This window comes from Barbus barbus (genome assembly GCF_936440315.1).
Source record: "Barbus barbus genome assembly, chromosome: 38".
NCBI classification, from domain to species: Eukaryota; Metazoa; Chordata; class Actinopteri; order Cypriniformes; family Cyprinidae; genus Barbus; species Barbus barbus.
This window is the reverse complement of record NC_136716.1, coordinates 18,307,177-18,331,180: the sequence shown is the minus strand read 5'-3', so window position 1 is coordinate 18,331,180 and position 24,004 is coordinate 18,307,177. Positions and strand designations below refer to the sequence as shown.

Here is a 24,004-nt window from a genome sequence, read left to right as displayed (position 1 = left end):
AGATAATTATTGCATTTACAAAGGTAGGTGGTCGAATAATTTTTTTTTGTGCAGTTCAAATCTTAATTGTATCAATATATTGAAATATTAATGTGTAAAGAACTGCAAAATAAACAAAAAATACTCGTTACAGCCTTAATCTTGTCCAATGTATTTTTAGTTGTTGTTGTAATTTTTTAGTTTTATTTTAGAGATTCAAAAACTATGCACATTACTTATTTCATCTTATATTTAGCCTAATTCTTTATTTACTTCAAATGTTATTTTAATATCTCATAGTTTCTTTTTATATTAATTTATTACTATAACTGTTTTAAATGTTCTCGTCTATATCTTACATCTGCGCAGGTTTTATACATTTATAAATTAAAAATAAAAATAATATTAAAAAACGTTCCTTCGAGTCTCTGAAGAAATATATTGCACAACACTGACTTTTTACGTAGCCTACCAATAGCATAATGTGAAAAGCAGAAAAAAGCTCCCCAGTCACGTGAAGTTCTAAGGTCACAACGAGGTCATTCAATTGAGCATGCGCATTGAGTGCTTGCCATTTTACGCGCGGTTACCTGCTCCTGTCAAAGTGAGGACCATCTTTCATCTTCGCAAAACTATATTCGGTAAAGTTGTTTATCCATATTACATCTTAAGTCTTACCCAATGAATGTAACAAACTGAAGGGTATGCCACACGTGAATAATACACGTGCTCTGTCGATGAACCTAGCAAGCCACGTGTGATGTAAACAGCATTGGGTTGTTCTCAGAATGAAAACTCCCATAAATATATTCATAACACTGTATTTTGTAGTTAGTTCAGAGACTTTAATGTAAGTTTGTATCTAGGAAATTCTTGTGAGATGCTTGCGTGCTGTATTAACATTTATATTATGCCAGGACATGACCCACCACGTGCGTTAAACATTGTAACTTAAATGCTCCTGCTTCAGATAAAACGTTACTTTCCTGAAGCTCTAATCAAACACACCTGAACCAACTGATGTAGGTCTCAAGCTTTGCTTGAAAAGACAGACAGATGTAATCTTACTATAGCAGAGTTTGAGCTAAACTCTGCAGGAAGTTGGTTCTCCAGGAGCTGAATTGACTAACATTGCATAATCCCAAATACTCACATAATGACCAGTGGTACTGATTAACAATGTATTCCACCTCACAGTAAGACTGAGGAAGAATGAATCGAGCCTTCACTCAGACTCTGATGAGACCCAATCTCCCTTTGAGGAGACCTGCGACTGGACCCAGTTCACTTAACGTTTCTCCTAGAGGCCCAGCACCAACATTTCATGAGCTTGCTCAAGAAAATCTGCTAACAAGTGACATTCTTGATGGTATGGGTGAAATGTTTTTGAAAATTACACATGCTTGTTTCAAAAAAAATAAAATGCACCAACATTATTTCTTTTCCACTTCTTTAGGTCCTATGGGTGATCCTGTTAGAAAGGGGAATGTGATCTCTGCAAAAAATAGTCAGAATGTACGTATGTGATGATGTTTGTTTATACAATTTTATATTTATCTTTTAAAGTGTTTTTTTTATTATTATTATTCAAATACCTGATGTCTTAATACTTTGACATTGGTTGTATTGCTATGTGGATATATTTGTAATATTTTCCTCTTGAGGCTTTAAAGGCATAGGTCACTCAAATCTAAAAATTGTTGTAACTTATGTCAAGTAGTTCCATACCTGTATGGATGTTTCAGTGGGGACCAGAAACAGTTTGGTTACCTACATTTGGATTAACTATCACTTTAACCAGAGATCAGAGAGTGTTCTGTAGTAGTTAAAGTGTTTCATTTTCCTGCAGTGTGGAGATTTTTTGTCTTCCCCACAGACATCAGGGTCTATGGTGGGCCCACTGGTAAAGCTGTGCAATTACTGCAGTCACCAGGGTAGGTTACTTTGCTTGATTTCAGTATTCATCATTTCTTTGTCATTTTGTCTCACTGCAAAAATTATTTTCTGACACACTATTTTGTATTGTTTTCCAGTACAAATATCTAAACATTGTTAAATCAGGATACATTTACTTGAGAAGGAAAACTACTTTAGATATTTATAAAATGTGATCAAATTTAGTACGTTTAAACAAGAAAAAGAAACTGTTGTTTTTACTACATTGACAGATTTGTCTTGTTTTAACTATAACATTTGGATTTTATAACACATCTTTATTGGATTTATACATTGTATATGTATTTTAAAACACCACTGGCAGTGTTCAAAGGAAAGTTTAAAGATGCAAAATGTGTAAATAAGATAAATATGGATAATGGCATATATATGATATTCAGTAGGCGGTGGGCAATATAGTCTCAAGAATATTTGCGATAATGATATTTATGACGATATACAAAAAACAATGGAACAAAGTTTTATAGGTGATTGCAGCTGGCAGGCAGCAGCATTTATTAGTGCAAACACAATGAAGGGCATTTTCCATCCTTTTCCAATGAGCTACTGTCATTGATGACAGACTACCTAATTCGAAGTGTAAATCTATTGTCATAAGGTGGCAGAAGCAGCAATATAGTGCAATAATAGTGACCAGTGTTGAGCAAGTTCTTAAAAAAAAGAAAAGTAATTATAGTTCTTCTCACAAATAGTAACTGAGTTACATCATTATAAAAGTAAACAAATACCAGGGAAAGTAGCTATTGTTACTTTTTTTAACAAAATGTTCAAATGTCAAATAACTTGGATGCCTCCAATATTAAATGTTAAATGAATGAAATGGACACTACATGGAATAAATTATTTTTAAACTTTGTACACTAATACAAAACAACAATTTAAAAATTATTTAACACTGATAATTTTTTAGCATTCTAGCAGACATTATACCAACAAAGCACAATTTAACTTTTATAAGTTAGTAAAATAATATTTTGAGGCCATTTGAGACCCCCTGCTTGAATTATGCTTGCAATAAATGCAGCCTTGCTGAGCAGAAGGGAATTCTTTTAAAAGATTAGAAAATAAATATTACAGATCCCTGTTTGAACACTATGTATGAACGTTATAATAAATGTCTGTGTTTCCCCTGCCATTATCTTAGGAGAGCGGCCCGCCGCAAATTATTCTCATTACTAATTTGGGAAGATGCACATCACATTGTCACATGCCTTGTAAGAATTCATAAGTGTTATTGAGCAACTGACGAGTAACACAGTTTCACATTTCCCTCGCTGTTTGGATTTGAATGCTGGCTAACGAGACGGCGTCGCAAGCTCCTGCAGTGCTGTTTGAACACATGCAGTTCATGCGTGCATTAGAAAACATAACGTTCTGCAGTGTATTTAATTGTTCAAGGCCATTTTGCGATTTTAATCATCACACAGTAACCAGCAACAACCACCTCTTCCTCTTCCCATGGAAGACATGCGATGCAGTACTAAACAGTCTCTCGCTGTCGGTGCTTGTAATGACTTTTTGCGTCTTTCTCTGACAGTTTTAAATGCTTCCACACTGCATTAGTGCACGCTTTTCTTTGATTGCGTCACGTCATTGTTCGGTACAATTTATTTGTTTTTTTTGCTTATTCGAACACCAAAAGAGCTTTTTTTTTTTTTTTTTTGCTATTTTCGGCCAAATAATTTCGGCTGCCGAACAATCGTTGAATCCCTAGCAAATACGTCATCAAGTCACTATCATTGATCGCGATATGACACTTTTTATTATGTAAAAATTATACCAGTATTATCGTGGACGGTATGATATGGCACACCCCTAAGAGTCCGTTTATATCATATGTTCCTCATGGTAGTTTAATCACATACTCCATTCTATCACACGTCCCAGAGCCTCTTCACGATCTCATTTTAATAAAGAAAAAGGTCCAAATACACCTCTTAGATATCATAACATTTTTTTTTTTCTTTTCGATTTTGCTATTTTTTTCTAGAACACAAGACTTAGTCATTTTAAAGATTTGTTTTTAGATTAGTTGTAATGGAAAACTTTTTTTTTTTTGCAGTGCACATGTAAAAAAAAAAAAAGAAAAAAAAAGTCCTGTCCACTAATACTGGTGCCTTATGAGCAGAATGAGGTCATTTGCGAATTTTTTTTTCTTGTATCCTCTTTAGGAAACTTCAGGTGCACTCGTTGTAAAAAAACATGCTACTGTTCTGCAGCTTGTCAGTCTCAGGATTGGAAAGCTCATCGACATGTCTGCAAAGCTAGCACCCCAGAAGTTGCCAGGTACTGGCAGGGATGTTTTCTCGATATTAGTGTCATTTGCATGTTGGAAGCACAATGTGAAAATATGCCTTTTTTTCAATCAGTGAGAAAACTAAGGAATCCACACCTATGCCAAGTGGAAATGGACTTGGTGGACTTCACGCTAAGGTATTTCAATGGTTGCTATAGTGACTAGGTCACTAGACAATAGTTCATCTAATTCCTTCATAAGCAGGCATCACTTCTCCTTTTTTTTTGTTTAATAAAGGAAATCTGTGTTGATGTACAGCCAAAGAGAATGTATCGACGTGATTTGCGCAAGAATGTTGTTTCTAAAGGGTCTGAGATACAGGTACTTTTCAGTTTAGACCTATACCGCTTTGTGCCCTATAAACACATATTGTGCCTCACAGGGTATCTTTTTTCAGGGTACAGTGATTGACCTGAGGAACCCTGGGGAATTTTCCATTCACCTGCAGTCAGTAGAAATGATGGAGTCCCTGAAAAACATCACCAAACAGCTCCAGAAGGCCTATAGCTCTTCATTTGCTGCCGAGTACAAGCCTGAAATTGGGGAGCTCTGTGCTGTAAAATTTTCTCTTGATCGGGTGAGGCAATTTGATTTCTTTCAAATTTAGTTACATTTGTCAGAACCCCAATGATTACTATTTTTGTGAAATAAACATTATTGTTCCTGTGTGTCAGTGCACTGCTTAACAGGACAATGGAATTATCTATCTCAAAACATAGACTGAAGTGAATATTATAGTGCTCAGTTTGGTACTTTTTTTTTATGCTGATTTAGAGCTGGTATCGAGCTGAGGTTCAGTCAGTCGATGTGGCCCGCAGAGTTACCAGTGTGTTTTACATCGACTTTGGAAATGAGGAGAATGTTACTTTTGACAACATAAGGCCTCTCTCTGAGAACATTGATGCTGCACCACCATTTGTGAGTTGTATCTCCATTCCATAATGCATTATATTTATATTTTAATATTTTGATGATGCCACTGTGTCATGCTATTGCCAGAGCTGCTTTTTTGTGTCTGACAGGCTTTACAGTGTTGTGTTGCTGGGGTAAAGCCTCTGACAGGAAGTTGGACAGGCGAATGCACTATTGCTGTAAGGCAGTTAATTGCTGGAAAGATTCTCACTTTCACAGTGTTGGATATCGTGAATGATGGAGCTCTGCTTGCTGTAGATGTTCCTCTAAGCACTCTTGGTAGGGCATTCATGGTTCATTGCAGTGGCTGTTTGGAGAGTTTGTGTGAAATGCAGAAGACTTAAATAGTAGATCTAAATTTGTTTCACAGGTAAATACATGAGCACTTTCCTGATAGAGCAGGGCTATGCTGTAAAGAAGGACGTTTCTGTCAAACCACAGACTGAACGTGACATCAGTGAGTTGCTGCTTTATCTGGTATTTTTCATGAAATGTTTCACTCCATTCTTTGTTTTTCACCTCCATCTATTCACATCCCCCTTCAGATTCATTGATGACTGCATCCTTTGAGAATTTCAAGCGCTTGTCTTTAGGAAAGAATGAAAACTCGGATGCCAGGCCTCCAGAGCCGTTGACTCAGGGAGTGGGTGACACATTCACTGCTGTCGTCACCCACCTCCAGTCTCCCTCAGAGATTCTCTGTCAAAAGATTGAAAATACGAGTGAGTTTTCTGCATCTCAATTTAAAACACAATTTTATCTCAATTAGGGCTGCAACTAACAATTATTTTGATAATCGATTAGTTAGCCGATTAATCTGATTTTTTTTTATTTTATGACAAACACACTATTCCACATTCTGTCCAATGTCCTTCAAACAAACGTGCCAACTGATTGCTTTGAAAACATACAGTGCTTAATTTATTAGACCATCTGTCATAAAGAGAAAACACAAATATTTTAGGAATCCGTCAAAAAATCATTGTCATTTATTGGGCAAATAACAAAATGAAACGACTAAATAGTATTAATTCACACAATAACAAAAATGGCCTCCAATGCCTTGCAAACAGCTTGCATTCTTGCTGGCATTATGTACTTTTTGACTGAAATTGGGTATCTGAAAAAAAACCCACTATAAAGCGCTCTGCCTTTCTTTCATAGATAACAGCAATAATTATATTATTGCATTAGAAATAGCCTACTACTGTTACTAAAGAGCTTATGCATATTGGAGGACTAACCAATAGGCCTACAGAAAGCTAAAAAAAAAAAGACTTGTAATCACCAATGCTATTAGTTTAGAGCAGCACTGGCACAAACCTTACATAATTTGTTAAAAACCTTACATAAGTTTGTTTTTAATAAATCTGAGCATTGTATATAGTGAATATAGTTTAAATCTCTATTAAAAATTAAAATAAAGACGAATAAAAACAGAAATTCAGCGTTAACCAACAGGTAAGAGTAATGTTCTGCAGGAACACATGTTCACTTTGATCGTCTTAATTTACTGTCATTTCTTTATCCTGTAATAAGGCGGCTATGAAGCGTCTCATATTTATATTCATACAATTACACGCTGTTATGCCTTTACAGTACCTACTTTCATAAAATACTCGCACTGCATGTTGACTTTTAAACCTTAATTTAACTTTCAACAATATATTTTAGCACAATGGATATTTTAAAGCTGAATAGCCTATTAATTGTCTCCCTCTCTACTGTGTTCCGTCTGTCTGACGCGCCGCTGCTCATTCGGTATTTTAAACTAAACACAGACTGTCAGGACGGACATTTATGCAAAAATGGAAATGCTCACGTGAATTTGTGACCTTTATAGATAAGGATATGACCGTAAACTAATAACATTCAACAATTCGTTTCTTTCTGTCTCTCGGTGTCAGCGTAGCGCCATTTTGAAAAGCATCTGATGGACGCAAAGTGCGTACACTGTTCTGTCATCAGTAATGCATGGATACGTATTGTACGTATTTATGCTGATTTGAACGGAAAAAGCATATTTCCATGTGTTACTGATGATAGAGAATGCTAATGACTAAAAGTAAAGAATGTAAAGACCATCGAATCTACCGTGCGACTTCACCGGGCTAGGACACCGGCAAAGGATATAAGTATCACTTTTTATTTTTATTTTTATTTATTTTTTTCCTTTTATATGTTTACTATTGAAATGTTGTTGTATGCATTTGTCAATTTTATTTAATTTCTGTATTTTCTTAAATGGGTGGGTATAGAGTATTTACAGTTTTAACTTTTAGTTTTAGTTACTTTTTCTTATTTGTAAGTCGCTTTGGATAAAAGCGTCTGCTAAAAGACTAAAAGTAAAAGTTAGTAAAGTAAAGAGAATAGTGTACGCACTTTGCGTCCATCGGATGCTTTTCAAAATGGCGCTACGCTGACAAAATATTGATAATTTTCATTTTGGAGTGGAGTATCCCTTTAAGCTTTGTTGCAATGTTTTAGCATTATCTGTTGTAGTTTTCTACCTTTTTTAAAATATATGCTGTACTCAGTAGGTTCATGATGCAATCTTCTTGTATTTAGGTATAATCCAGCAGTTGCAGGTGAATTTAAGGGAGCACTGCTCAAACACTCCGGGCAGTGAGAACTTCAGACCTGCACCAGGAACTGTCTGCTGCTCGCTCTTCTCTGGTCTGTCCAGTGTCTTCAGACATTTTTTCTTTTCATATTTCTTTTTCCTTTTTGATTCGTGTACAAATGTCAATAGTGCTCCTTCTCACACAGTGAAAGGGATTGGGTGCAGTTGAATAATAATAAAAAAAAACACACACACATATGATGTCTTCTGAACAGATCTCCATGTATTACAGAAGACAACCAGTGGTATAGAGCTAAAGTTCTGGCATATTCCTCGGAAGATCGTGTATGTGTTGGATACATAGACTTTGGTAACTCTGAGAAGGTTGAGTTAAATCGTCTACGACCAATCAGCAATGAGTTGCTGGCTTTGGCAACTCAAGCAATCCCTTGTTCTCTAGCAGGTACAGTACAATGTTTTATCACCGATTTGTAATTGTGTGCATGCATGCAAATCTGTGTATGCTGAGCCAAATTTGATTCATTAAAGGGATAGTTCACCCAAAAATAAATTCTGTCAATAATTACTCCCCTTTACCCTTTAACATTCATATTGCTCTAGGCATAAAGTCTCCAACAGGCACCTGGTCAGAGGAGGCCATTTTGATGGTGAAACGTCTAGTTTGCAACCGCTTCATTCGGGTTGAGATTCTGGGTAAGAAGGATGGTAGGGCTCTGGTGTCCATGATTGATGAATCCAGTGACCCTCAGACCAATGCCGCTGAGGTGTTGGTAAACATGGGTCATGCTGCCATTGAAAGTGTGGAGACTGAGAAGCACGAACCGACTCAAGCCTCCTTCCCTGAAATGCCGTGTAAGTGAAGAATAGTTGTAATAACTTCCATTTCTGATCATTTTTTTTAAAGGATAATTGATATATGTATATGTGTGTGTGTGTATGTATGTGTATATATGTATGTATATGTGTATGTATGTGTATATATATTTATTTATTTATTTATTATTATTTTATTTTTTTTCTATTTTACTCTAGCCCTCAGTCAACCTGTTGTTGAGAAAATGGAGTGGACTTGTGCTGAACTTCCCTTTGATGGCCAAAAGGTGGAGCTGGTAATCAGTAGTCTGAAGAGCCTTGATGAATTCTACTGTTACAACTACAGAAAAGCAGGTACGGTTGTCCATCAGTATTATTCTTCCTATTTTGTGGGACTCATTACGGATGCGTTTGAAACTAAGTATTTAATTGTGTCTGGCAGATGCACATATCCTGACAGAGCTGTCCTATGAGCTCATGAAGCACTGTGAATCGGAGAGAGCTTCCTTCACCCCCACTGTGGGAGAACCATGTTGTGCTCTCTTCACAGGTGATACTGACTCATCCTTCAGAAGCAAAAACCATGGTTACAGTAACTCACTTACAATGAAAGTAACAGAAACAAACCAAAAAGACATTTTTTCCCTGTATTGAATCAAAACTTCATTTACTGAAACAGAAAAGTTGACCGCTAAGACTGTGTACTTAAGATCCTAGATGTTTTGAAAAATTTGGGGTCAGTATGATTGTTTTAATGCTTTTGAAAGATGACTTTTATGCTTAATTGCTCCATTTGTGATCGAAAATATTGTAACAATGGTAATATTGTGTAATATGTTTTGTTTCTATAAATGCAAAGCTCAAAAGAGCAGCATTTATTTAAAATGGAAATAATTTGTAACAATGTACTGTAAGTCTTTACTGTCCGCTTTGATTTAAATTGATGCATCCTTGCTAGGGTTGCAAAAGGGCAGAAAATGTCCAGAAAATTTCTGAAACTTTCCAGACATTTTGGGAACTTTCTGGGATTTTATTTTTAGAAACTTTCAGAATTTTTGGGGAATTTTCTGAAACGTTTAGGAAGTTTCAAGAAATGTTCCACCCTTTTGCAACCCTAATCCTTGCTAAATAAAATACATTTTTCAGGGAAAAAAACATTTCTATGTTTTTGCTCCCTGCTTGCAGGAGATGCCCACTGGTACAGGGCCATGGTATTAGAAGTGTGTGGAGAGGGTAAAGCCAGAGTTTATTTTGTGGACTATGGGAACTCCTGTGAGGTGGAGGCAGCACATCTAAAGGCCATCACTCCAAACCTGCTCAAAATGCCTTTCCAAGCAATTCGTTGCTGGCTTGCAGGTTTGCTTTCTCTGTTGCTGTCTGTTTGTCTATGAATCATTCAAAATGTGTTTTTTAATGATGTTTCCACGCATTAACTACAGTAAACAAATATGTATTCTCTAGAGCCCGACCGATATGGGTGTTTGGGGGCTGATACCGATATTAGGGAGTAAAAAAAATCAGATTTTGATGTGTATATTCTAGTACAGTACCAGTCAAAAGTTTGGACACACTTCCCATTCGTGTCTCTAAACTTTTGACTGGTACAATATAGTATATACAGAAACAGAATATTATATACATAAACATATTTTTTGTAATGATCACTGAAATGTGATCAAACACTTTTAACGACGTGACAGATATGTAATGTTAAATATATTTAACAAACTTTATCCAAAATGAGTCTGACATCAGTGCACTAAACGGTAAACTTCACTTCACTGATTATAAATAACTTTAAACACAAACAGAACAAAATATAACTTGAGAACATGAGGATTTGTATTTAAAGTCTTTTTGCAGTTTAATATTCTCACACGCTAGTCTGTATTTTTTTTCCATCAAAAATGACTAATTCTGTGAAATTCCGCATTATACAGTAAATTCCATTTTTATGACTGAATTTCACGATTCCATCCATGTTTTCTGTATCGTGGAAATCAGAGGGCCCTGCTAATATAGCAAAGTAATTACACCATTAAAAAGCTTTTTATCTGTTATGTTCTGAAAAAAAAAAAAAAATCATAAGTGTTGTTCATATTCACCGATGCCGATATATCTGCGACTGGCTCATATCGGCCGATAAAATCGGCAAAGCGATATATCGGTCAGGCTCTAGTATTCTCAATATGCAAGTATGTATTCTGTATATAAAATTTTAAATGCATTGTACATATGTGTGTGCAGGAGTGGAACCATTGGAGGGTCAGTGGACTAAAGAGGCAGTGCATAAGTTTCAGGGTCTTTGTGCTGGTCAGCCGTTGAGTGGCAAAGTGCTGTCCATCACTGAGAAGGGTTATGGGGTGGATCTGGAGAGCTCTGGACAAAGCATTGCTGCTGTGCTAATCTCAGAGCACCTAGCTAAACCTTCTGGACAGGTGAAGCAGCCTCCAGAGAAGCCAGCTAAACCAACCCATCAAATTGAGGATCTGCCCACCCTTAAACCCATTGATCAGAATCCACCTGCTGGAGAGCCTTTGAAAGTGAACAAGGGAGTTGCCAAAAACACAGAAGATTCTACCTCAAGTAAGTTAGCATAACTGATGCTAAAACCTTTTTATATATGCTTTAAGTACCTTATGAAGTTTTGTAATTGCTATTATTAGTAATATGCAAGTCGGTTTTTGTTGTTCTTGTGTATAATTACAATTTTACGGTCCTTTAGTCTGCTCTTTTCCTTTGAACTGGAAGACATTGGAGCTGTCTTGCACTGACACTTTCCAACCCAGGGTGGCAGCAGTGATCAGCCCTAGTCTCTTTTACATCATGAATCCTGGACAAGGTGTGCGCTCGTATAGCATTTACAGCATAAAGTCTAGCTAAAGCAACTGTTACAATTAGGGTGACCAGATGAGATTGGTTGAAATTCGGGACGGGGGGGGGTAATGAATAATAAAGATAATGAATTTCAAACGAAAGTGACTGAACCAATCATGTTTTTATTAATATAAGTAGCCTACATATACATATAATTTTATATAATATAGAAGTAACGTTAGGCTATTTTTATACTTCAAACTGAAGTTAATGAACCAAAAAAAAAAAAAAAACAAGATGCTGCAGCCAATGAGCATCCGGCGGGGGCTGGTTGCCAGGCAGGATGCAGGATGACTCAACCTCGCTCCACGGACAGTTTTTTATGTTTTATCAGACAATAACTATTTAAGATTTTGCTTCAGTATAATTTTCGGGACAATTAGAGCGGGATTCGGGACAGCAGCTTAGATTTCGGGACTGTCCCGAATTTTTCGGGACTTCTGGTCACCCTAGTTACAATGGTTATATTATCTTAGCATGACCATTAGAATAATGATGCTTTATATTCAGCTGAATTTTGTCCCCCAGTGAATGTAGAGGGTCTGAAGACTGTAATGACCGACGTTGCGAAGTACTGTTGCAAACAGTCAAACCCCAATCAGTGCCACCCTTTACCAGGAGCTGCCTGTTGTGCGCAGTTCTCAGGTCAGTTTCACTTTCACCTATGGCTTACTCTTACCATGTTAAATAGATGGAATCGTCAACTTCACATGATGTGTAGTTTTATTAATCTATACAGTAAATATTTTCAAAGAAGCAGAGTATTTTATAACTTGTGCTTCCTTTCAAAAGTTTGGGGTAAGATTTTGTTGCCAAATAAAATTTAATTTCTTTCAACAAGAATGAAATAAGTTGATTTTTAAAAATGGCAGTACAGACTTTTACATAGTTACAATACATTTTTAAAATAAATGCTTCAATAAAAACTTTTTTTTTTTTTTTACGTATCAGATACTGAAAAATGCATCAAAGTTCCCACAAAAATATTAAGCAGCACAACAGTATTCATTAGTCATGTTTCTTGAGCATTAAATTAACATGAATGATTTCTGATGGATCAAGTCACACTGAAGTAATGGCTGCTAAAAATTTAGCTTTGCTGTCACAGGAATTTATTACATTTCAAAATATATGAAATAGAAAAAAATATATATTTTAAATGGTTATTGTATTATATTGAATATACCCATTTTATACCCTGTTAAAAAAAATTAATGCAGCCTCCATGATTAGTTTCATGATTTGTTAAAAAATTATAAAGGGATTACTGTACTTGGTTAAGCAGGTATTTGTAATAAAAACTCTTTAAAGTAATAGGTAAGGATTCATTGGTTGATTTCTTTAACCAGTCAAATTCAACTGATCATTCAGGTGACAAAAATTGGTACCGAGCTGTTGTGCTGGAGGTAACAAGCAAGCATGCGCATGTAATTTATGCTGATTATGGGAACATGGAGACAGTCCCTGTCACCAGTATCCTTCCCATCACCAAAGAACTTCTCCAGCATCCATTCCAGATCGTCAGATGTGCACTGGCAGGTAAGCTACCACCTGAACTCATCTACATGTTAAAACCTTTGTAGGTCAGAGGACAGATTTCTCAGTCAGGTTGTGATCCTGTTGTTTTTCTTTCCCTTCACAGGTAAAGAGAACTTACCTACAGTGTGGCCCACTGAAGTTTTGGAACTCTTTGGGATTCAGTTGAGCGGGGGCATCCTTGCATCCCTGCAGGGCTTTGATGGGACCTCCAACCTGCTAACGCTTACCCAGCAGTCTGGTCATGCTGAGAGAGACATTAATTCCATTATCCTTGGAGCTCTGCAGAAAGGACAGAGTAAGGATAACTCAAAGCCAACTGCCATTGTTGTTGAGCAAAAAAAGGATGTAGATCAGAGGAAGACACAAACTGTCAGCTCGATCAAGCCCGCAGATCAACCTCAATCTGCAAATGTTGAGAAACCTCACCTGGAAGATCAATCCCCGCCTTTAAGTGCCAGCTGCAGGCTTGAGGAACCAGGTGAGGAATTAAACATTGAGCAGAATTCTTGTAGTCAAGATGTGTATTAATGTAGGTATTTACAAGGCTTGTGCAGGAATTTGCCCAGGACCTTTAGCAATGAAATTGTGATGCACAGGTGCTGTTCCACCTGGTGTTCTCAGCTGTAATGCAAAGGTGTTATTTAAAAGGAGCCTTGTCATCATATCCAGGGGAGCAGTTGTCAAACGTTTATGTCTGATTTCAGAAAACATGTCCAAGATGATGACTGCAGTGGAATGCTCTGAGCCGCACAATATTATAAGCACAAAAAGCGGCAATGGTGGGTATTTTCATTTCTGAGACTGAGACTTATAAAAGATTGAGCATTGTAAAAATAGTTGTAAATGTAACATTTGCAATCAATGACAGTCAGATACTCTTGAGTGGTTTAGCCTAGTGCATGACCAACTGCTGGTTTCTTTTTAAGTGGCAACCTTATACTCGTATGAGCTTTAAAATACAAATGTGCACTTTCGTCAATTTATCTACATAAGGTGTTTTTTTTTATTATTTTTTTTCTCTCTCTCTCTTCCAGGTCCTCAAACATGCTGCTGTATTGAGCTGAAACAAAAGGTTGGGAAATCTGCAAACACAATTCGAGACACCTTTTTTATTTTATTTATTTGTTTTAGAACGCAAATGCAAGCCAATATACATAGTTGACGCATACACAGGCTTGTCTTTTTTTTTTTTTTAGCTTTTAAATGTCTTTCCCTCTTTCAGATTGACCATATCGAGAAATTGATCCTCCTCCTCGTGAAACAAGTTGGTGGAACCAAATAGTTACCAATCAAGATCTTCAGTGTCAAGTTCAAAACAAATGGCCACTGCCAGTTTTCTTTTCTTCCTTCAGTTATTTTTGAGTTAATGTATCAGTGATGTCAAACTCTAGTCTTTAAGTCAGCACTTGAGAAAATAGATTTTATACTTAAAGGCATGGGTATTTTATTTTTCTTATTGAACCAACATTATTGTTGCTGGTGTTTTATTACATATAATGTTCATGCTTTTATTTCTTGAGCCAATGGAAAAAACTAACTATTAACCGTGAATTATGCAGCACTGCCATTGTTTAAGTTCTACATGGTCAGTTTTGTTTATCAAAGGCCAGTTTTGTTTGAGTGTGTCTTGATTAAAAAAAATAAAGTTTGTTTGAAGTCTTTTTTTTCTTTTTCTTTATAGAATATCCAGAATGCTCATTTATTTATTTTTCTTTATTGGTCAGGCAAGCCTTTAAAAATGGCAGGGTTTAGCAAAGGAGCAAACCTTTTTCACAATTTATTGTCATCCACATTTCAAACTAGTGAGACTGACTTCTGTGGAATACAGTCTAGCCACATAGTTAGGGAATACCTGCCTCCATTTACCATTTGCTTTTATTATATGAAGAAAGATGCTATGAAAATGAACAAGACCTACTCTTAGGTTTTCCATGGAGGAAACGCATGCAGTTTTTAATTTTTGTTGAATTATAGTAATAACTTCATGCAAGAGAAATTGGTGCCACTTTAAGAACTTAATTTTGAGACAATTTGGGTCTTGGCTTGATTAAAAAAAAAAAAAAAAAGGTCTGTGGAGTGAGTTGAATTGAGGATGAAGTCAGTACGGAAGTAGCAGAGCACCCTCTCCCGTTCACCACGGAGTTACAGCACCGGAGAGAGACTGACACCTCAGTACCTGCGGCGAGAACAGGACGGGAGGTGAGACATTTACTCATGAACGGTGTTTTTCATGTGTCCAACTTTAAATATAATTGTTTGAAGATTTCTCTGAACTAAAGTTTGTCGTTATTCCAAAACTTAAAGAGCAAAATGGTCGGTGCAGGAAATCTTACCCTAAATTATTACTGCGCTGTAGCTTAATGGTTTGCGTCAATAGCTATAAAGTTTTAATAAGTTTAATTTAGGGCCAGAAATGAACGTAACGTTAGCGAAAAACATTCGATTCATTTTCCCTGGATTAAATAGATCTCATTACTTATTACGTGTTTCGAAACGGTTATGCGACAATATAATTAATCTTAACTGTTTTATTTAAATGTTTGTTGTAAAACTGGTTAAATATCTCAAGTGTTTAAACGGAATACAAAACGAAAAGAGAAATGTGGATTTTATTAGACTAAATATTGATACTTCTGCATGAAACAATTTGCATATCACATTTGATCTGAATTACACTTAATGTTTAGCTATTACTTTAAAAGATTAGGCATTCGAGGATAATGCAAATACACCAAATATCTGCAATGCTCTGTAGTGGCTGGTTCCCTCAGTGATGCTTCTGAGCAGCAAATGCATTTCTCATACTGTTGGCTATGAGCTATGATTCTAAATGTCTTGTTTTCTCACCAATAAAGTGTGTGTGTGGGGAGGGGCTAGACAAATGGATTGACACACATTAGTTTTATCAAGTGAGCCTTAAATGGGGAGTAACTCAGAAGGAGCCACCTAAATGTGGTGTCCTTTCATCCTCAGCTTCTCTTCTCATTTACTGTCACTCCTGTGATTATAGGAGAGTCTAGTGTTGCTCAGGTCATTTGCTCCCTACTTAGGGATCAAGCAGCTGCATACACCTGTGTCTTGTCCATTAGCAAGCATTGCCATTTAAGCTCTGCAATGTCAGATAAATATATTTAGCATATTTAAAAATGTCATAAAACGGTATATAGTTTACTTGGTTTTCAGTGTATTTCAGGAAGACATGACTAGTTATTCGGTTAGGTAGGTCGTTTTAAAACTGGGGTCCAATGGCTGCATGGAGAGTGTGGAAAAATTTAGAAATTGATTAAATTAAAATAAATGTAAATTTATTGAAATGGAAAAAAAACTAATTATAATAAAAGTTAAAAATATATAGCTACCTTTTAAATTTTAAGATGGGGGTTGCTCACACAAGGTTGATTGTATTTGGGGGGTCCGTAGCATCTAAAAAATTGAAAAGCTCTGAGTTAAGGCATCTCGGCTTAGGAGTTGTTAATAGATAAAGTAGGAAATAATGAAAAGTGAAAGCTTAGAACAGTGAGGAATGTATGAAATTGGGAATAAAGAAGAATTAGGAGAGCAAAGCCAGTGCTCTTACTGGGTTCCTCTGGCCCTAGACAGCTACACTTGTTGCACAGACCGAGATGGGTTGTTAGTCAAGGTTATCGTATGGCAGGTTTGTGAAGTGCTCAAAGAGGCCAGATGATTATCAGCCTCAAAGAAGGTTCTTTTAAATGGCACCTAAACAAGTGCTGTCTAGCTTCCTGCTGTTCATTCACAGGCAGGAAATGCACCTTATCAGGTTGAGATTTTATCAGATTCCCTTTGACAACTGTAGTCCAACTTTCTATAGGCTCATAAAGAGTCCTGTGTGGCTAAATTGTCCAAAAGTCTCTCTCTGTTTGCTGGATTTGATTCTTTACAGAACAGATTCTATCTTTAAGAATGTCAGTTCCTAAAGTTTCCTCTCTTGAGTGGTGCTCTGTGGGTATCTTTAGAAGTCAAACCATGAGAGAGATGATCAAAGAGTGACTTCACAACTCAGAATTGCCTCAATACTACATTCCAAAACTGATAACCACTCTGCCTGTAAAACTGCTCTTAACACCTGGAATCTGACCAATTAGATACAACAGTGCAGACATAACACACACACACACAAACACACACCTTGTCTCTCAAACACATTTAAAGAAAATATTCCACCGAATGCACATTAGCATGAATAGACTTACAGGTGCATCTAAAAAAATTGTAAATCGTGAAAAAGTTTTTTTATTGTAACTTATTTCAAAAAGTGAAACTTCATATATTATGGATTCATTACATGTAAAGTAAAACATTTCAAAAGTTTTTTTTGTTTTAATTTTGCTGGTTAGAGCTTACAGCTCATGAAAGTAAAAAATCCAGTATGTTCTTATAATCAATGTTTAAAAGAAGTTGTGCATTTATTTAAAATAGAAATCTTTTGTAATTTTAGAAATGTCTTTACTGTCATTTCGATCTATTAATGCATCCTTTGATGAATAAAAATATTAAATTAGTTATTTCAAAAATTTGTACTAACCTCAAACTTTTGAACATGTCATCCTGTGGCTAATACATAATTAATTTGCAAATAAGTAGATCATTCTGCTAGTCTGAGCATGAGCCAGTTCTTTTTTTTTTTAACAGTGTGGTTTTGGATGGTTGTCGGTTTGTCTTTGATTGCAGAGCAGAACAAGTAGGCGTTGAGATTGAATCCAGTGATCCATAGCGGTGAATAATTCTCCTGTCTGGTGCTGCCAGTTGGCATTTGTCAACATGTTTAATTTAATAATAAAGTTTGGCTCTTAAAGATGTGAACTTTGACCTTAGCTCTGGGAATGTGGCACAGGAGGATTTTGTGACTGCAGGGAGACTTAATCTGAGATGAATGATAAACCGTATCGTGCTGTTTTCTCCACACATGACTGGGCTCTCCCTCCACTTTTCTCAAAACACAGACAGGTAAATGATTAGTCTGATGTGACGACAGTTTGACTTAGACTTGAGCTTGCCTGCTATCAAGAGGACAGCTAGGAACAATGTTTGGGGCCCTGTAATGCCTACTCATTAGGCTCAGTAGACAGGCCACCCATAAAGAGTTTGTCATGCTTTCTTGAGTTGTAGTGATGGTCTTGACTTCTGTCAGTCATTTTATAATGTGTAAGTGTGCAGACTTCATATCCCATTGCTACCTGGGTCCCTCAGCCATTAGTTGGTTGCGTTTGATCTCAGAATAGCCATCAGACTGGCTCTTTCCCATTCTAAGATCCTTGCTTGTCTGACCAGTGCCCCAGAGGGCAAATAAAAATTGCTGCCCCACTAACCTCAAGCCCAACAACTCATGAGTGAAATTCCAAGAAATCTTTCTCTCCCAAAATTGTCTCACTCACAGCTGCTTTTCTCTTTGTTAGTATTCTCAAGCCTTTTTTTTGTACACTTGCTCAGTAGTTGGCCTCTTCAAAGACTTCCTGCAAGACTCTTTTCCTCAGTTTTAATTGATTCTTGTTTTGTTCACATTTCAGGGCTTAAAAATGTCCTCTAGTAGCCGGTTGCATCTTCTTCTTATGCTCCTGTTTGGTCAAGGTAAGAAGAGGTGACTGAGTACTTGCCATTCTGAAACACTACATTTTATTTATTTTATTTTATATCTTTGCAAAGTACAGAGATTTGAATCATATCTTTCTTAATCTTTAATTGTGTAATTCTACTTTAGAAATGTGTTATGCTTAGTGACTTGAGGTAAGAATAGAGGAAATACAGTGGTCGGTCATGAAGGCCAATAGGTTCTAACTCAATCTGATGTAATCACGTTATTATTCACATGGTGCAGCTTGATTGGTTTCTTCAGTAGCCTTGCTACTTAACATTCAAATACTCCACTAGTGCTTGCTGTAGCAGTTGCAGCGCGCTTCAGAAAGCCTCCACCTTCCCCAGCTCCACCTGTATAGATTTGCTACAGAGTAATTTAAGGTGTTATACATGGGGGTTATTTCATGTACTCTGCAGTATTAGCAGCAGCAGTATTTCTTACATGCTCACAGAAGTATGTCTGTGGATATACTGGCAGTAGCAAGTTTCTGCCACAGCAGCAGTGTAGCAGATCTCTTCTGCCACGACCTAACACATTGACGCTGCCATGTATGTTTCCATTATAAACTCTCTGAGAGTTGTAATGACCGAAATAATTAATTATAGCCCTCAACTAGGAAATTCAGCCAGATGTTTGTTACTCAACAAGCACATTAACTTCTACAGCATTTGCCCTGTGAGAAATAGGTTTTATCAGATTAATAGATGTGAAGATGTTGTAAGATGTTTCTGTTTATAATATTTATTTTTACATTATTATTATATTTTGTTGGCTGTCCTGCTGAGGCCTCTAAACTCTTCTGTGACTGTATATATTTTGTTGGAGTGTGGAGTTTCTGAATAGAGATATCTACCCGTGTGTTCCTCAAGAATTTTTCCATTACGTTCCTGGACATAGGCCATAAATCTGAGGAGGGATTTAGTCCTTCAGTCCGCTTAAATCAGGCGATAAAATGTCTCCTGGTTCCACAGTGCAATCTGTCAGAGAGGATCACCGCAGGGTTTGAGGGAAGATTCACCATGACCTAGTACTAGTTGGCTTGTTCAGAGCCATACATCACTGATGCTAGCCATATATCATGTGAACAAATCCTAGACATCCCCGTTCCTGAGTTACCAGTTCTTTCTTTTTTTTTTCTTTTTTTTCCTAATTTAATTTATTTGTTTTTGGTTGTCTAATTTTCTTTAGAAATTTGTAATGAAATAGAATTATCTTTAAAAAAAATTTTTTTTGCTCTTCTTATTTTCTGGAATTGTTGTGAGAATAGCAGTGACTCAGAATGATCCAGATCTGTATTTACCTCTACCGTCAGTGGAATTAACCCATTAACATTTTGTGGCTTCATAAATTTTCCCTGACACCCCCAACCCCTCATCTCCCCATGGGGTCCTGCAGGTTTCTTAGGCCGAGGCCTGTTACCATGGCAATGTGCTGAGAGCGGCCCTACTCCTGATGCCATGAGTGTTAGGAGAGACATGATTAAAGTATGTGATTCCCAAGCGCACTCCACTCTGCAGGAGCGTTACTAAGGGACTTCACTCTCGTCGCTGCCCTGGGCTGTTCACATGGCCCCTGCTTCTCATTCAGCGATGGTATGCATGAGAGCATGTCGATCTGAACCCTGGTCACTCAAGTGGCAAACACGGGCCAGGACAGCCTGACTGTTCTCTTCACGTCCAGTGGGAGTTGCTGGAATGCCAGTCATTCGGAATTAGTCCCCTCTGAAGGATGTTTAGTGAGTTTCATGCGGAGCTGTGTCTTAGGGCCAGAGGTCAGCTCAGTTATCTAGGAGTTGTGGTCAAATCACTAATTTGTGTAAGCTGTTGTTGAATTTGACAGTGCCTGAGGGAGTATCTGGGTCAGTAACACCAAAAACATGTCCAGGTCACATTTCACCTGAAAATGGTTTAAGGACCATTCAGTTTTTTTTGTGCTGTGTTGTAATGCATTATTTTCATGACAATTGACCATATTTTTATTATTGTTATTATTTATTTGTTTGTGTATTAACTGTGATTCTTGTAACACTTTTTAGTAAAATAGTTTTTTATATATATATGAATAAAATAAGCATAAATAATCATAGGCAGCAGTATAAAAAATACTATTATGATTTGTATATACTAATAATAAATACTATAATTTTTTCTGTTACAGCAATGACAATTTTTTATTTTATTATTAATTTATTTTTGCATTGACAGTACAAGGATTAGGGTTGGTGCTTAATGGTTTTAAATTAACCTTAATGATCCTACAAATTTGTTTATATTTACATTTTTGTTTGTGTGTATACTTCCAATGAGAGAACCAAAATTTAATTGTACAGCTGTGCAATGTAAATAAAGCTATTCTATTCTATTCTATTCTATTCTATTCTATTCTATTTTTCTATTCTATTCTAAATAGGCTGTTTTTAACTTTTTTTAAAATGTCTATTGTTTATTTGCTTTTTGGGTGAAATATGACCCATTCTTGGCCAGTTTTATAAACTTTAGCAGTTTATAAACTTCAAAAACTTTTTTTTTTCAATATTTTAATATATTAATATAATATAAAATTAATATTTTTAAAATAATTATATATATATATATATATACACGCATGCACACACACACACACACACACACACACACTATCTACTTAATACTATCTACTAACGACAGTATCTCTTTCTTTATAGTTTGGTCCATTTCCTCTGTGCAGGAAATGCAGACGGATCTTGAAACCATAATGAAGATAAATGCTGCTGGAGAAAGTGAGTGTTGACTTTTCTTTCTCAGTCACAAAATCAAATCAAACATTTACAAAGCAGCTCTGTAGTGTAGATGGACAGCATTGAAAGTATTTCTAGAACAGAAGAATTCATGTCTGTAAAGAACCACTGATCTACTTCCAATGTGTTTCCATATAAATGTGTGAGAGAGTAACCTGTGTTTACTTGTAAAGAGAGGGTTTAGTTTCATGTTGAACGTCTGATGGTATAACTCTGCAGAGACACAGAAAGCCTGTGAGAGTTTGTGTTTCCGTACCTGTAATTTAGGGACAAAATTGCCCCCAGACGTTGTCTTCTAGAAATTATATTTAGTGTTACATAAAAATAATAGAAGTCTATGTTGTGTACTCATATGCACAACTAAAAGTGTGCATGTGCTGTTACAGACAGCGGCATGCCGTCTCTGTCTAATCACCTTCTTTATGACAGGCGGCGGGTTCTAACATGACAGCTACATGGATTATAATTTAGCCGGTTGACTAGCACAAACTTGCTGTAATGTGTTTGTGAGTATTTATCTCTGCTAGAACATGCCACAGGTGACCTTTGAGCTGCTTAAGTGTGTCAAATACAGGCCAGTGTTTATGTGAACATGTTGCTGTTTTGCACCGCCATTGTGTTGTTCCACGTGCCATTGGGTTAATCAGTCTGTACTTTCATAGACTAATACTATACATTAGTGAGCATTCAGTAGCTAAAGATGGAGTTCAGATGGGTAAGGTTTGTGTTTTTTCCCGTGTTGTCAGTGATGCAGTGCTCCGCAGCGATGGATATTCTCTTTGTGATGGATAGCTCTTACAGCGTTGGAAAAGGAGGATTTGAACGGTCCCGCCACTACATGTTGAAGCTGTGTGAGGCTCTCGATGTCAGCACAGACAAGGTCAGATTGCATTAACTTTTTAAGGGAAAAGTTCTCCCAAAATTCAAAAATTGTTATTATTTACTTACCCCTGTGTAGTTTTAATCGACTATGTTATTATGCAATTCTTGCTTTTTATAGTGATCAGGCTCTAACAAGAATAAAAAAAACACCAAAAAGCACTTATATTCTATATTTATTGTACATTTTTTAAAATATAGAGTATTAACATTGTTAATGACAAATCGCCATTCTTTTTGCATATGAAAACCAAAATGTGAATTATGTCCAATAATAGTGAATAATGACTGTTTTTTGGTATTTATTTTCAAATAAAGGAATAACATACAAATTATCTTTTTCTTTTTCTTTTAAAGTATGTTTTGGAAAATGACAGCCATTGGTCTCTACCAAAAATAGCATACAAAATTGGAACGACATGAGGGTGAACCAGCCCCGAAAAACATTTGGTGCAGAAATAAAAACCACTAAGAAAAACAAATAAGTACAAAGAAATTGCAAGTAGCACATGAAATTGTGAAGTATTAAGACCTGAAATACTATGTTCTTGTAAAACACTGTATTCCTTTAAATTTTGTATGGCTTATCTTCAACTTCTGGTATCATTATGTTCAGTCCTCTTCCTGTTTAAACTGTGTTTGAACTGCTTTTTCTGTTTTGGGCAGGTGAGATTTGGCGTGATTCAGTTTGGTTCCACACCCAAGCTGGAAATCAGTCTAGACTCTTACAAGAGCAAAGAGGAGCTGAAGAAAAAGATGAAGAAAATCCACTATAGGTATAGAGATTAGTGTTATTGTGTGTTTTTTAGGCCTTAGCACTTCCTTTGAAGGATGAGGAATACCTAACTCTATTTTATATCTTGGAGATTTTGTCAACACAGGCATGGGGGACTTGTGTTTACATTATACTCTCAACATGTGTGTGCAAGTGTGTCTGAGTGTGCTGTGCCATGATAGACGGTTTGATGAGGTTGAAATAATGGTTTTTGTGGTGAAGGTTGTGCAAGGATCTGTGATGACTAGTAGCTGAATTACACTCTGAGCGCACAGCTGGCCTGAACCTCATCACCCAGTCAGGACATACCACATCTCCCTCGACAGTCTGTGAAATTACCGTTTCAGATTCCCACTCTATGAAAATATCACCACTTGTCTGTCTAGCTGAACAACTGTGAGTGAAGATGATGGAGAGAAGCCCAGCTGTGCACATGTCTGCATCTCAACTGGCGCTTAGTCAGTATCCCTGTAGGATATAGGAGATCATGTATTTCAGCACAGGATGAAGGAGTATTGTCAGTAGGTGACAGTGAAAAATTTAGCTGTTATTCACTAGTCACTAATGAAACTGTATTTTGTACATGCATGCATACATCAAAAATAAATGAATAAATAAATATTCAGTTTATATGACCTTAATCTCATTTCTGCAATGAGAAAAAATATTAAATAATAAATGATGTATAATATTTAAAATGTTATTGTATCAGTTGTGTTTTACTTTTATGCTTATTAGAAAAACAACAAAAAGGTGAATTACATCAGTAATCAGAATTACTTTTAAAATATTGAAAATATTGTGTATATGTAAAAATAATAAAATATAAATATATTTAATAAAAAAATAAATAATACATTTTATTGTAGCTGTAATTATTTTGGAAAATGATGCAAAACAGTTTCATGACTGTTTAGTTTTTTATATTTATATAATATTCTGTATATTATATATTTAGGGAAAATGTATTTCATTTTGCATTTTTATCTACTGTCTATTACAGATGCTTTAATTAGAAAATA

At 36.2% G+C, this 24,004-nt stretch overlaps 2 protein-coding genes across 4 annotated transcripts in view; both read left to right on the top strand.

Annotated features, from left to right (window-relative positions):
* The first annotated feature begins 487 nt into the window (after positions 1-487).
* On the top strand, positions 488-14,633 carry LOC306857436 (tudor domain-containing protein 1-like). 2 transcript variants are annotated; one of them, XM_079397380.1, is made up of 26 exons: positions 488-620; positions 1,177-1,348; positions 1,436-1,494; positions 1,829-1,913; positions 4,107-4,221; positions 4,305-4,368; positions 4,469-4,552; positions 4,629-4,808; positions 5,006-5,149; positions 5,254-5,422; positions 5,514-5,600; positions 5,689-5,865; positions 7,712-7,819; positions 7,999-8,169; positions 8,328-8,579; positions 8,760-8,894; positions 8,983-9,090; positions 9,726-9,896; positions 10,788-11,126; positions 11,266-11,382; positions 11,946-12,062; positions 12,789-12,956; positions 13,060-13,434; positions 13,661-13,735; positions 13,991-14,028; positions 14,179-14,633. In XM_079397380.1, the coding sequence occupies exons 2-26, from the start codon at positions 1,192-1,194 to the stop codon at positions 14,236-14,238; spliced, it is 3,555 nt and encodes a 1,184-aa protein (XP_079253506.1). In that variant the 5' UTR covers positions 488-620; positions 1,177-1,191; the 3' UTR covers positions 14,239-14,633. The 2 variants fall into 2 exon arrangements, with proteins under 2 accessions (XP_079253506.1, XP_079253507.1); XM_079397381.1 differs by having other exon boundaries at positions 542-620; positions 1,856-1,913.
* A 401-nt stretch (positions 14,634-15,034) lies between these two features.
* Positions 15,035-24,004, top strand: part of LOC306857806 (von Willebrand factor A domain-containing protein 2-like) — a 43,166-nt gene continuing 34,196 nt past the window's right edge. The window contains exons 1-5 of one of the 2 annotated variants that reach the window (XM_079397973.1): positions 15,035-15,155; positions 18,485-18,545; positions 21,236-21,310; positions 22,075-22,208; positions 22,874-22,983. In XM_079397973.1, the coding sequence (XP_079254099.1) occupies positions 18,494-18,545; positions 21,236-21,310; positions 22,075-22,208; positions 22,874-22,983 (371 nt within the window). In that variant the 5' untranslated portion in view covers positions 15,035-15,155; positions 18,485-18,493. The remainder of the gene's footprint in view (positions 15,156-18,484; positions 18,546-21,235; positions 21,311-22,074; positions 22,209-22,873; positions 22,984-24,004) is intronic. The other variant, XM_079397974.1, reaches the window with a different exon arrangement.

What these genes read in the sequence shown, in the direction of transcription:
- LOC306857436 (XM_079397380.1), top strand. Translation starts at nt 1,192, where the DNA reads ATGAATCGAGCCTTCACTCAGACTCTGATGAGACCCAATCTCCCTTTG. An exon ending in ACAGACTGAACGTGACATCA is followed by an intron (nt 5,601 to 5,688) that starts GTGAGTTGCTGC and finishes ATCCCCCTTCAG; the next exon opens with ATTCATTGATGACTGCATCC. An exon ending in CTGCAGGCTTGAGGAACCAG is followed by an intron (nt 13,435 to 13,660) that starts GTGAGGAATTAA and finishes GTCTGATTTCAG; the next exon opens with AAAACATGTCCAAGATGATG.